General features: G+C 39.9%; 1 protein-coding gene across 1 annotated transcript in view; it reads right to left on the reverse strand.

Moving 5' to 3' along the window:
• The window catches only part of MSH3 (mutS homolog 3), a 195,013-nt gene that overhangs the window by 118,984 nt on the left and 62,673 nt on the right, over window positions 1-13,356 (reverse strand). The window contains exon 12 of the mRNA XM_040239436.1: window positions 13,127-13,236. Coding sequence (XP_040095370.1) covers window positions 13,127-13,236 — 110 coding nt within the window. The remainder of the gene's footprint in view (window positions 1-13,126; window positions 13,237-13,356) is intronic.

Raw genomic sequence — 13,356 nt, forward strand, 5'->3', positions numbered from 1 at the left:
CTGGACAATTGACAACATGGGCACAGAGCCTCCTTCCTTTCACCACTGGAAGCCCCCAGCCAGGTCATCTCCCCAGTCAGGACTGACTTCCTATCTTTCTAAAACAAGATGAGGTGAAAAATAAATGCTCTGGAGTTTAACATGGGCTTTCCAGACAGATGGGCTTGAGTTTGCATCTCACTGTCACCTGATCAGGATGGTGGTGAAGGGTGGTAGCAGTACCATTTAAAAAATATATATGTATATGGGGAAACAGTGGAAACAGTGTCAGACTTTATTTTTTGGGCTCCAGAATCACTGCAGATGGTGACTGCAGCCATGAAATTAAAAGACGCTTACTCCTTAGAAGAAAAGTTATGACCAACCTAGATAGCATATTCAAAAGCAGAGACATTACTTTGCCGACTAAGGTCCGTCTAGTCAAGGCTATGGTTTTTCCTGGGTCATGTATGGATGTGAGAGTTGGACTGTGAAGACGGCTGAGCGCCAAAGAACTGATGCTTTTGAACTGTGGTGTTGGAGAAGACTCTTGAGAGTCCCTTGGACTGTAAGGAGATCCAACCAGTCCATTCTGAAGGAGATCAACCCTGGGATTTCTTTGGAAGGACTGATGCTAAAGCTGAAACTCCAGTACTTTGGCCACCTCATGAGAAGAGTTGACTCATTGGAAAAGACTCTGATGCTGGGAGGGATTGGGGACAGGAGGAGAAGGGGACGACCAAGGATGAGATGGCTGGATGGCATCACGGACTTGATGGACGTGAGTCTGGATGAACTCCGGGAGATGGTGATGGACAGGGAGGCCTGGCGTGCTGCAATTCATGGGGTCGCAAAGAGTTGGACATGACTGTGCGACTGAACTGAACTGAACTGATGTGTATATGTATACTTTCTCTATATTATTACTTTCTAAAAATAAAAAACTGCAAACACACAGAAAATACTCCCCCACCCATTTTTCTTTCCCTTTCCTCTCTCCCAGAAGTAACCATTTTCCTGATGTTATTAAACATTCTTTCTACTTACTGTTCTTGTATTTCTGCCACTTATGTCTGAAACCCGAAACAACACACGGGATTACTGTGTGTTACAAAATTTAGACAAATGGGTTATTGTGTCTTATGTCATAAACATTACTTTTATGAGATTTATCCATGTTGAAAGATGTAGACTTGAGTCATTCATTTTAACTGATATACTGTATTCTAATGTATGACCAGGTAACTATTTTAGCACTCCCCTCCTAATAGCCAGGTTGCTTCCAATTTGGGGTATTATAAAGTCCACAGCCACGTTCTTGACTGTGTGACTGACGCCAGGAACCACACTAACCCTTTATGCAAACCATCTCATTTGGTCCCCATAACATCACTACAGGGTAGGTGGTGCAATTTCCATTTTACAAGTGAAGAAACTGAAGTGTTCAAAAGTTTATAACTTGTCCCAAGTGACAGAAATGAGTGAGCAAATCTGAACTCAAGCTCTAGTGTCTCATTTACTCCAAAATTGTGCTTTCAGATATGCGCCTACGTGCTCTGCTGTATGATCTTGGATAATGAACCTGAATGTCACTTTTTCTCATCTATAAAACAGAAGCAGTAACCCTTGCCATCTTCTTTCTATGCATTTGATCCTTCTGAGTTTTCATCTCCTACTTCCCCCACATAGACACTGGAACAGAGAGGAACAGACCAGAACTCATCGCTCAAGCCTCAGCACTTCCCTCCTCCCACCTTGGCTACTCTTCTTTCCTCAACTCTTAGATCTGGACATCTTCTCCTTCCTAGCAAAATATTTTCCTTTCTTTTTTAAAAAATATAAAGTTTCCTTTTCATCTCTAAAATCAATCTAAACATTTTGCATAAATACCTACACCTGGACAGATACAATCCAGAATGTTTTTCAAAGGTAAGGAAGATGAAAGATTTTTCAGAGTCCTGTACTACAGGCATAAAATTACAGAATGTTTGCAATTTACAAATTCAGTATTCTCTACCATCTCACTTCAGATGTTGAATAAAAATGTGTGACACACTTAAATGATAATCAAAACACTTGTTTCCATTCAAGAGATGAGAACATTTGATCTGTCTGTGCCAAGGAAAGGAAAAATATGAAATAATTGAGCCTATCTGTTATGGATGAAACTGTGTCCCCTCCAAAAATATGTGTTGAAGACCTAACCCCCAGTGCCTCAGAATGTGTCCTGACTTGGAAGTAAGGTTATTGTAGATGTAATTGGTTAAGATGAGGTCATAATGGAACAGTGTAAGCTCCTAATCTGATATGACTATATTCTTACTAAAAGAATGCCATATGAAGAGAGAAGCACACAGGGAAAATACCACAAGAACATGAAGGCAGAGATAAGTATGACACACTGGACTTCCCTGGTGGTGCAATAGGTAAGAAAACGCCTGCTAATGCAGGGGACATGGGTTCCATCCCTGGTCTGGGAAGATTCTAGATGCTGTGGAGCAACCAAGCCCGTGCACCACCACGACTGAGTACATGCTCTAGAGCCTGTGAACTGCAACTACTGACACCTGCGTGCCCTACAGCCCATGCTCTACAAAAGAGAAGCCACAGCAATGAGAAGTGTGTGCACCACAGCTAGAAAGAAGCCCCAACTCACCACAGCTAGAGAAAGTCTGTGTAGAGCAATGAAGACTCCGCATAGCCAAAAATAAATAAATAAAATTTAAAACACACACAGGAAAAAAAACAAAAGGCATTATCCCTTAAAAAAAAAAAAAAAGACACGTCTATAAGCCAAGTAACACACCAAAGATTGACAACAAACCACCAGAAGTTAGGAGAGAGACACTGAATAGATTCTCCTTCATAGATGCACAGACACTTTGATCTTGGACTTCAAGCCTCCAGAACTGTGAGACAAATTCATGCTGTTTAAGCCACCTAGTCTGTGGTACTTTGTTTCAGCACCCATAATAAACTAACAGACCCATTATGTACTTCAGATTCTACTGGTATGGACTTTAAAAAGCCATACATGAAAATCATAATGACCCCAGATATTTGTAAGCAAATAAAGTCTGACTCAGATGAGTTTAGAGTTATAAGCTAGATTTTTTTACATAATACTTAAAACTAGCTATGCCTGATTCTTATCACCAAGCCTGGATTCCTTACTAAGTCATATGACTTTCTCTGAGTAACTTCTAATCCTGAGGGGTTTGACAAGAATGCAAGATGTTGCAACACCATTTCTTCTATGGTTAAATATCACCTCTTCACATCAGACCAAGCAACTATTCCACTAGAGGGGAAGAAATAATTCCTCAGAACCAATTCTGTGGCACTAAAACAAGGAATCATATGAAAAGAAACAACTGCTTCTAAGGGTTTTTTTTTTTGTTTTTTTTTTTTACTTTATTTTGCTTTACAATACTGTATTGGTTTTGCCATACACTGACATGAATCAGCCATGGGTGTACATGAGTTCCCAATCCTGAACCCCCCTCCCATTTCCCACCCTGTATCATCTCTCTGGATCATCCCCATGCACCAGCCCCAAGCATCCTGTATCCTGTATTGAACAAGGATCTTTTAAATCAAGGAGTTTTTCTGAGAAAAATAAACTTCCCTTACATAGATGTGCTTTTATTTTCAAAGCCTACTTAGAACCCTAAGATTTTTAAATGGATTCATTTGTTCATAATTTCTTGATCACCTATTATATTAAAAGCACGATTAGCCCCATTACACATTCTGTGTGTGTCAGGGGTGGAAGAGTAAGAAGCAGAACAAAATTGAGGGAAGATATCTTTCTACAAGGATGAAGTGGGGATTGAGGGAGAAGGACTTCTCAGAGGCAGGATCTGAGTTAGAGCTTGAATGAGTTACTCTTTTAATTATTCCTTCAATGAATAATAAATATCCACTTAGTAATAATACTACAAAGCTATAATACTATAAAGCTACAGGAATCAAAACAGTATGGTACTAGTACAGAAACAGATGTATAGATCAACGGAACAGAGTAGACAGTCCAGAAATAAACCCATGCACTTATGGTCAATTAATCTATGACAAAGGAGGCAAGAAAAGACAGTCTCCTCAATAAGTGATGCTGGAAAAACTAGATGTGACACATAAATCAATAAAATCAGAACACATCCTTGAAACATAGAAAAAAGAAACTCAAAATGGATTCAAAGATCTAAATGTAAGACCTGAAATCATAAAATTCCTAGAAGAAAACATAGCCAGAACATTCTTCAACATAACTCATAGCAATATGTTTTTGAATCTGTCTCCCAAGAGAAAATGGCAACCCACTCCAGTATTCTTGCCTGGAGAATCCCAGGGACAGGGGAGCCTGTTGGGCTGCCATCTATGGGGTCGCACAGAGTCAGACACGACTGAAGCGACTTAGCAGCAGCCCAAGACAAAAGAAAAAAAAGCAAAACTAAACAAATGAGGTCTGATTAAACCTGAAAGCTTTTGCACAGTCAAGGAAACTGTCAATAAAACAAAAATACAACCTACTGATTGGGAGGTTATTTGCAACTGACATGACCAATAAGGAGTTAATATCCAAAATACATAAAGAGCTCATATAATTCAATATAAAACAATTTTTAAAATGGGTAGATCTGAATAGACATTTTTCCAAAGGAGATACACAGATAGCCAACAGGCATATGAAAAGATACTCAACATCGCTAATTATCAAAGAAATGTGAATCAAACCATATTAAAATTATAACTTCACAACAGTCAAAATGACTATCATCAAAAAGTCAACAAATAAATGTTGGAGAGAAGAAAACGGAACCCTAGTGCGTCATGTGAAATGCCACCCTGGATGAAGCTCAAGCGGGAATCAAGACTGCTGGGAGAAATATCAATAACCTCAGACATGCAGATGACTCTACCCTAATGGCAGAAAGCAAAGGGGAAACTAAAGAGCCTCTTGATAAAGGTGAAAGAGGAGAGTGAAAAAGACTGATACTGAACATTCAAAAACTGAATATCATGGCATCCAGTCCCATCACTTCGTTGCAAATAGATAGGGGAAAAAAATGGAAAGCAACAGACTTTATTTTCTTGGACTCCAAAATCCCTGAGGACTGTGACTGCAGCCATGAAATTAAAAGATGCTTGCTCCTTGGAAGAAAAGCCATGACACCTAGACAGCATTTTTTTTTTTTTACTTTATTTTACTTTACAATACTGTATTGGTTTTGCCATACATTGACTTGAATCCACCATGGGTGTACATGAGTTCCCAAACATGAACTCCCCTCCCACCTCCTACCCCATATCATCTCTCTGGATCATCCCCGTGCACCAGCCCCAAGCATCCTGTATCCTGCATCGAACCTAGACTGGCGATTCGTTTCTTACATGATAGTATACAAGTTTCAATGCCATTCTCCCAAATCATCCCATCTTCTCCCTCAGAGTCCAAAAGTCCGCTCTACACATCTGTGTCTCTTTTGCTGTCTCGCATACAGGGTCATAATTACCATCTTTCTAAATTCCATATATATATGTTAGTATACTGTATTGGTGTTTTTCTTTCTGGCTTACTTCACTCTGTATAATCGACTCCAGTTTCATCCACCTCATTAGAACTGATTCAAATGTATTCTTTTTAATGGCTGAGTAATACTCCATTGTGTATATGGACCACAGCTTTCTTATCCATTCATCTGCTGATGGACATCTAGGTTGTTTCCATGTCCTGGCTATTATAAACAGTGCTGCGATGAACATTGGGGTACATGTGTCTCTTTCTATTCTGGTTTCCTCGGTGTGTATGCCCCGCAGTGGGATTGCTGGGTCATAGGCAGTTCTATTTGCAATTTTTTAAGGAATCTCCACACTGTTCTCCATAGTGGCTGTACTAGTTTGCATTCCCACAAACAGTGCAAGAGGGTTCCCTTTTCTCCACACCCTCTCCAGCATTTATTGCTTGCAGACTTTTGGATCGCAGCCATTCTGACTGGTGTGAAGTGGTACCTCATTGTGGTCTTGATTTGCATTTCTCTAATAATGAGTGACGTTGAGCATCTTTTCATGTGTTTGTTAGCCATCCGTATGTCTTCTTTGGAGAGATGTCTATTTAGTTCTTTGGCCCATTTTTTGATTGGGTCATTTATTTTTCTGGAATTGAGCTGCATAAGTTGCTTATATATTTTTGAGATTAGTTGTTTGTCAGTTGCTTCATTTGCTACTATTTTCTCCCATTCAGAAGGCTGTCTTTTCACCTTGCTTATATTTTCCTTTGTTGTGCAGAAGCTTTTAATTTTAATTAGATCCCATTTGTTTATTTTTGCTTTTATTTCCAGAATTCTGGGAGGTGGATCATAGAGGATCCTGCTGTGATTTATGTCGGAGAGTGTTTTGCCTATGTTCTCCTCTAGGAGTTTTATAGCTAGACAGCATTTTAAAAAAGCAGATACATCATTTTGCTGACAAAGGTCCATATAGTCAAAAATACGGTTTTTCCAATAGTTTTGTAGGGACGTGAGAGCTGGACCATAAAGAAGGCTAAGTGCTGAAGAATTGATGCTTTCGAACTGTGGTGCTGGAGAAGATTCTTCAGAGTCCCTTGGACAGTAAGGAAATAAAATCAGTCACATCTAAAGGAAATCAACTCTAAATATTCATTGGAAGGACTGATGCTAATGCTCCAATACTATGGTCGCCAGAGGGAAAGAGCTGACTCACTGGAAAAGACCCTGGGGTTGGGAAAGATTGAAGGCAGAAGAAGGGGACAACAGAGGATGAAATGGTTGGATGGCATCACAAACTCAATGCACATGAGTTTCAGCAAACTCCGGGAGACAGTGAAGGACAGGGAAGCTTGGCAAGCTGCAGTCCATGGGAATCACAAAGAGTCAGACAGGACTGAGTGACTGAATGACAGTACACTATCGGTGAGACTGTAAATTGTTGCAGCCAATATGGAAAAGAGTATGGAGGCTTCTCAAAAAACTAATAATAGAATACCATATGACCCAGTAATTCTCCTGCTGGATATACATTTAAAGAAAACAAAAACACTAATCTGAAAAGATACATGTACCCCAATGATCACATGATCACTATTTAGAAAAACCAACATATGGAAGTAACCTAAGCGTCCACTAACAGATGAACAGATAAAGAATATGTGGTCTATACACAATGGAATATTACTCAGCCATAAAAAAGGGTGAAATTCTGCAGTTTGCAAGAATGTGGATGGACCGAGAAAGTATTATGCTTTGTGAAATAAGTAAGACAGAGAAAGACAAATACTCTCTGCCAAATAGGAAAAGGAGTACATCAAGGCTGTATATTGTCACCCTGCTTATTTAACTTATATGCAGAGTACATCATGAGAAACGCTGGGCTAGAGGAAGCACAAGCTAGAATCAAGATTGAGGGAGAAATATCAATAACCTCAGATATGCAGATGACACCACCCTTATGGCAGAAAGTGAAGAGGAACTAAAGAGCCTCTTGATGAAAGTGAAACAGGGGAGTGAAAAAGTTGGCTAAAAGCTCAACATTCAGAAAACGAAGATCATGGCATCCGGTCCCATCACTTCATGGCAAATAGATGGGGAAACAGCGGAAACAGTGTCAGACTTTATTTTGGGGGGCTCCAAAATCACTGCAGATGGTGATTGTAGCCATGAAATTAAAAGATGCTTACTCCTTGGAAGGCAAGTTATGACCAACCTAGATAGCATATTGAAAAGCAGAGACATTACTTTGCCAACAAAGGTCCTTCTAGTCAAGGCTATGGTTTTTCCAGTGGTCATGAATGGATGTGAGACTTGGACTGTAAAGAAAGCTGAGCTCCGAAGAACTGATGCTTTTGAACTGTGGTGTTGGAGAAGACTCTTGAGAGTCCCTTGGATTGCAAAGGAGATCCAACCAGTCCATTCTAAGGGAGATCAGTCCTGGGATTTCTTTGGAAGGACTGATGCTGAAGCTGAAACTCCAATACTTTGGGCACCTGATGCAAAGAGTTGACTCATTGGAAAAGATTCTGCTGCTGGGAGGGGTTGGGGGCAGGAGGAGAAGGGGATGACAGAGGAAGAGATGGCTGGATGGCATCACCGACTTGACGGACATGAGTTTGGGTGAACTCCGGGAGTTGGTGATGGACAGGAAGGCCTGGTGTGCTGCAATTCATGGGGTCGCAAAGAGTCGGACACGACTGAGCAACTGAACTGAACTGACTAATGGTGGTCAAGATGGCAAGACACATACAGACTATGGATATATTTTAGAGATAAAAACAAGAGGACTTAGATTGGATGTGGTTGTCAAAAGGAAAACGTCCAGAGTAACTCCCAGGTTTCTGGCCCAAGAACATCTCGAGGTGGAGGAGCTGGTTCCTAGAACTGGGAAACTAGAAGGAGGAATAGGGTTAAATATGTTAAGTTTGAGATGCTTGTGATACACCTATGTGGTTAGGACTCTAAGCTGAATATATAAGCCTGGAGAAGAGAGGAGGGTAAGGACAAAAGACATAAATTTGAGAATCACTGACATTTTGATATTTAGGGTCATTGGTTTAGGTAAGTTCATTGGAGAGAGGAGGGGAACGAAGCATAAGGGAAGGAAGAAAACTGAGCTCCTAAGATTCAGGCCTCAGGAACTAAAACATTTAAAGACACAGAGAAAGGGACTTCCCTGGCAGTCCAGTGGTTAAGACTTTGACTTCCAATGCAGGGGGTGTGGGTTTGATCCCTGGTCAGGGAGCTAGAATCCCACATGGCTCACAGCCAAAAGGGGCCAAAACATAAAACAGAAACAATATTGCAACAAATTTAATAAAATGGTCCATATCAAAAAAAAAAAGAGAAAATCTTTAAAAAACAAATTAAAAAAAAAAATAAAGAGATGAACAGAGAGCAAAGGAAACTTTGAAGAAGCAGCCAGGAAATTAGGAGGGAAACAAAAATGAGTAGTTTCCATTTTAGAAAAAGGGAACAGACTGTACAAAGGTCCAGAAATAAATTACACCTCAGTGTGTTGTGAGAACTGTAAATAGTGGAAAGCAAAACATAATCAGATACACATTTTTTTTTTTTAATCATCTTTGGGCAGTGCAGACAGAAACAGAGAAGGGCAAGACCAGATGGGTGGAGATACTTAGCCTTCTTGATAAACAAAGTCTTTACAAAAAGGCTTCCATCTGAGTGTCTTTCATAAAAAGTGATTTTACAAAAAGGCAAGATGATATAATACTACTTCTTACAGAGAGACTATTTCCATCATTGGTCAAAATAATTCCTCCACTAAGAGTGGAGAAATTGATTTCTCAGGTTCCCTTTGTGGTCAATAATCTGCTGCTCTATAAGTGTGTATGCATACCTGTATGGGCATGCACTCACACACACACACACACGCACGCACGCACACACACGCACACGCACACACACACACGAGAGCTGCATTTCCAAGAGATCACTCTCTCGCTGAAGGAAATGATCTTATTTCCAATTTCTTTTGCAACTCATGTGGAACGTTTCCTGAGGCAGAAACGTGCAAGTGGATGTGTGGGTCTGGAACTGGGGGAGAGGATGGTGACAAAGCCATCGGCACATGAAGTTACAGGAGGTGCCACGGCCACAAGTAAGACCCTAAGTAGCACTGAAAGTGAGAAGACGCCCCGGAAGAGAACCACAGGTAACAACAATAGATAAGGTGCAGGAACAAAAAAGAGGTGGGCTTCCCTGGTGGCTCAGTGGTAAAGAATCCACCTGCCAAGCAGGAGATGCAGGTTTGAACACTGGGTCAAGAAGATCCCCTGGAGAAGAAAATGGCAACCCACTCTAGTACTCTTGTCTGAAAAATCCCATGGAGAGAGGAGCCTGGTGGGTTACAGTCCATGGGGTTACAAAAGAATCAGACACAACTTAGTGACTAAACAATAACAGAAAAAGAAGTACTCATGGAGAAAGCTCAGAACTTACTTTTGTTAATATTTCAAAATACAGAGTAACTTTTTACTGAATCTTTAATACTACTTCTATGATGACCAAATCTGCCTTGGAAACTAATCTTTTGCCTAAAATATCATTTTAGAGACTCATGCCACACTTCTCAAAGTTTTCTTTACCCTGTTCCTACCTGCCCAACCATTACTGTATTTACAAGCAGAATTTGCATTTTGGGATTTGTGGACAAAACCAATAAAGTATATATGGTATATATACATAAGATTGACACAACTTATCAACGAAAAGAAACAGAAAAAATTCAAAGACTGGACCTTGAAAAAATGAATTCAATATAATTTATTTAATTTTAAAAGGTCTTAGGAACAATGGCTTATCAACATGACATTCACTTATAAGAAACCAGAGACCTACAATGAAGAAGCTTCCTGCCTAAATTAGAGAACTGATAAAAAGCATAAGTCATAACACATAAGAAGCATAACCTATTTATACGGGCCAATGTGGTTTCAACAGAGTAAAATCTGATCTCAACAATCCAAGTGAATTCTTTGAATCAGTCAATAAGAATAGGGTCAAAGCCATTCATACTTTCTAGAAAGTCACTAGAAAATCATGCACCAAAGAAATCATTTTGCAGAATAAAAAGTAGTGGGAGTGGAAAATCCTCTGAAACTTGAAACACCTGGTCCTGAATTTATGAACTGTGATTGCGCTGGGAATTAAAATAGACTAAAACTATAAAATATATACATATTTATAAAAATATAAAGGGATTTAAGAGAATTCATGGATGACTGACAAATAATGGGCTCTTGAAAAACTTAGGGAAACCCACCTTACATCGTGCTGAATTCCCTTGTCACCAATAATTCTTCTATGATCTCACGATAGATGAAAACTAAGCCCTACACTAACCTTTGGTTGCCAATGTCAGAGACAGAATATTAGCCTGCATAAACTGACATGATCACCATGGCACCGAATGTTAGCATTAAAACAACAACGACTATACAGCTGAACAACTGACTAATCAGCTAAAGATTTTCTCTAGGTATTTGGAATAGGTTGCAAGTGCAATTAAGATTTAACTGGAATTCTTCTGAAGTCAGTTTTAATTGATTAGACAGCTTAAAGTTTTAAAACTATGACCTAAAATAAAAAGGGCAAAAGAAGAAGCTTTGTGTGCTTGTTTTCAGCTATATACGCTTTAGGATGGTCTAATGTTCACACTTGAAAGCACTGGAGCTCAATGCATGGAGTGCTTTCTCTCAGCCTTTCTGGAGAGGGAGGATCCCAGAAAGAATATGATCAACCCACAAGGAACATACAACATGGTCTACTGAATTCATCTCACATTAATCCTCTTTATACAAAACAAGTTTAACAACAGAAATAAAAATGTTCATTTACAGGAAAAAGTCTGCTACTAAGTCTGTTTCTGCTGAATATTTCAACCAATCAAAAAAAAAAAAAAAAAGTAAGAACAGTGTGGCTGCTCAGCCAAAAGGCAATGCTTCTTACACTGCTATCCACAGACTGCCTGCTCTTGTTCCATGAAGCATCTTTATCTCATACAAATGCTGATCCAAAGCAGAAACTTCTATTTTCAGAATTTCATCTCTACCTAGTCAGTTTTCACTACCTGAAGGTCTTTATGGTCAAGAAAAGAAATCGTAATAACCCACTAAAACCTGAAGTGATTCAGTAATTATCATCATCAAAACAGTATTTTAAAGCCTATGACCAACAGTGACAACATCTGCTATCCTTTGCCAAAGATGGCTATTTACTAAGCCAGCATAAAATGCAGCCATGAGTGAGGTTGTTGTGCAGTTTAAAAGAGATAATGCATGGAAAGCCCCTAGCAGAGTGCTTGCTATATGATAAAGAGCTCAAAAATGGCAGTTAGGATTACTGTCTTATTCTGTTCCTTACAGCAGCCCTGTGAGAAGGTATTGTACTACTGCAAAAGTGAGAACGCGGTGTACTGGGGCTGATGGGCTATGGCCTTAGTGAGACTGACTCAGCTGACAGAGCCCACTTATAGGGCACCAGCACCAGCCCCTCTCTGCTCAGTCCATATGGGAAGCTGTTCAGGATGGAGTCAATGCTGATCTTACCTTTAGGCTCTACCCAGTTGTGAAACATTGAGCAAGTTACTGAAACTCTCTGAATCTCTTTACTCATCTCAAGGATCTACCTCTGGATTCATGTCAATCTATGCCAAAACCAATACAGAAAAAAAAATAAAATAAAATAAAATTTATTTTATTTAAGTATAGTTGATTTATAATGTGATGTTAATTTCAGATGTACAGAAGAAAAAAAAAAAAAGAATATGATTTGAATATTAAATACTGGGTCAGAGCAAAAGCACAGTAGATAACAGCATTCATCATTCAGTCAACATTCCTGGGACTCCTACTAAGTGAGAGGCACAGATCACAGCTCCCAAATCTATCGGCATGTCAGAATCATCTAGGGAGCTTTTAAAAATTCCAACTCCTAGGCCACACTAATAAGTCACAATATGTGGGGGCAGTAAGTATTTCGAAGCTTCCCAGATGACTTCAATGTGCAGACAAGCTTGGAGACCACTATGCTTACGCACTAGACTCACCTACCTTTCCTGAAAGCTCTCCTAGTTTACTCATTCTACTCTCTTAAACATCTCACACCTAAGCCCTCTTTCAGCTTCCTGCTGCTCCTTCTCTAGCTCAGGTTCACAGGTCCTCTCCGTGAACTTGCTAACTTGTCCTCTACCTGTCACTACTCTCTCCACCCCCCCTCCACCCACCAGCTCTGATCCATTACTCCCGCGCGCAGAGCCACTGGATTAACTTCCTCTGGCTACTAGCTCCTCAGCCCAGCCTGCAAAGCCCTCAACAAAAGGCACTGCCCCATCTTCCCAGCCCCTCTCTCCCTACACCCTATGCCACTGATGACCCAAACCAACTGATCACCTCACTCTCCCCAGGTAGATCCCAGGTCTTTCAACTGCAAAGATTCATTCTTGGGAACAAGGAAAAAAATCCTCATGATATTAGACAGCTACAAAGTGACATCTTCCCCAGCTGAAAATGGTGTTCTTATAAACCGTGGTGACCTGCTTTTAAGGAGGCTGATGTATCTTTAATTTCATAATTTTATATAATTTCAGATGAAACACAAAAAAGAATTCTTTTTACCTTAATTTAAGGAGCGGCTGGGTCACCCACTTCTTTAACTTGCGTCTCCCAAATGAAGTTTTAGTATGGTCTAAAACCCAAAATAAACTTCCTTTGGTTTTCATATCAGTCTAAAAAAGACCAGAAAGCATGTTTTATTAACTCAATGATTGTATTCGGACCAAAACTGCCAGCTGTTCATGTGCCCTAATTATTCCATATACCCCAATTATAATGTTACACATGCTTAG

Source organism: Oryx dammah, unplaced genomic scaffold (assembly GCF_014754425.2).
Source record: "Oryx dammah isolate SB20612 unplaced genomic scaffold, SCBI_Odam_1.1 HiC_scaffold_5, whole genome shotgun sequence".
Lineage (NCBI taxonomy): Eukaryota > Metazoa > Chordata > Mammalia > Artiodactyla > Bovidae > Oryx > Oryx dammah.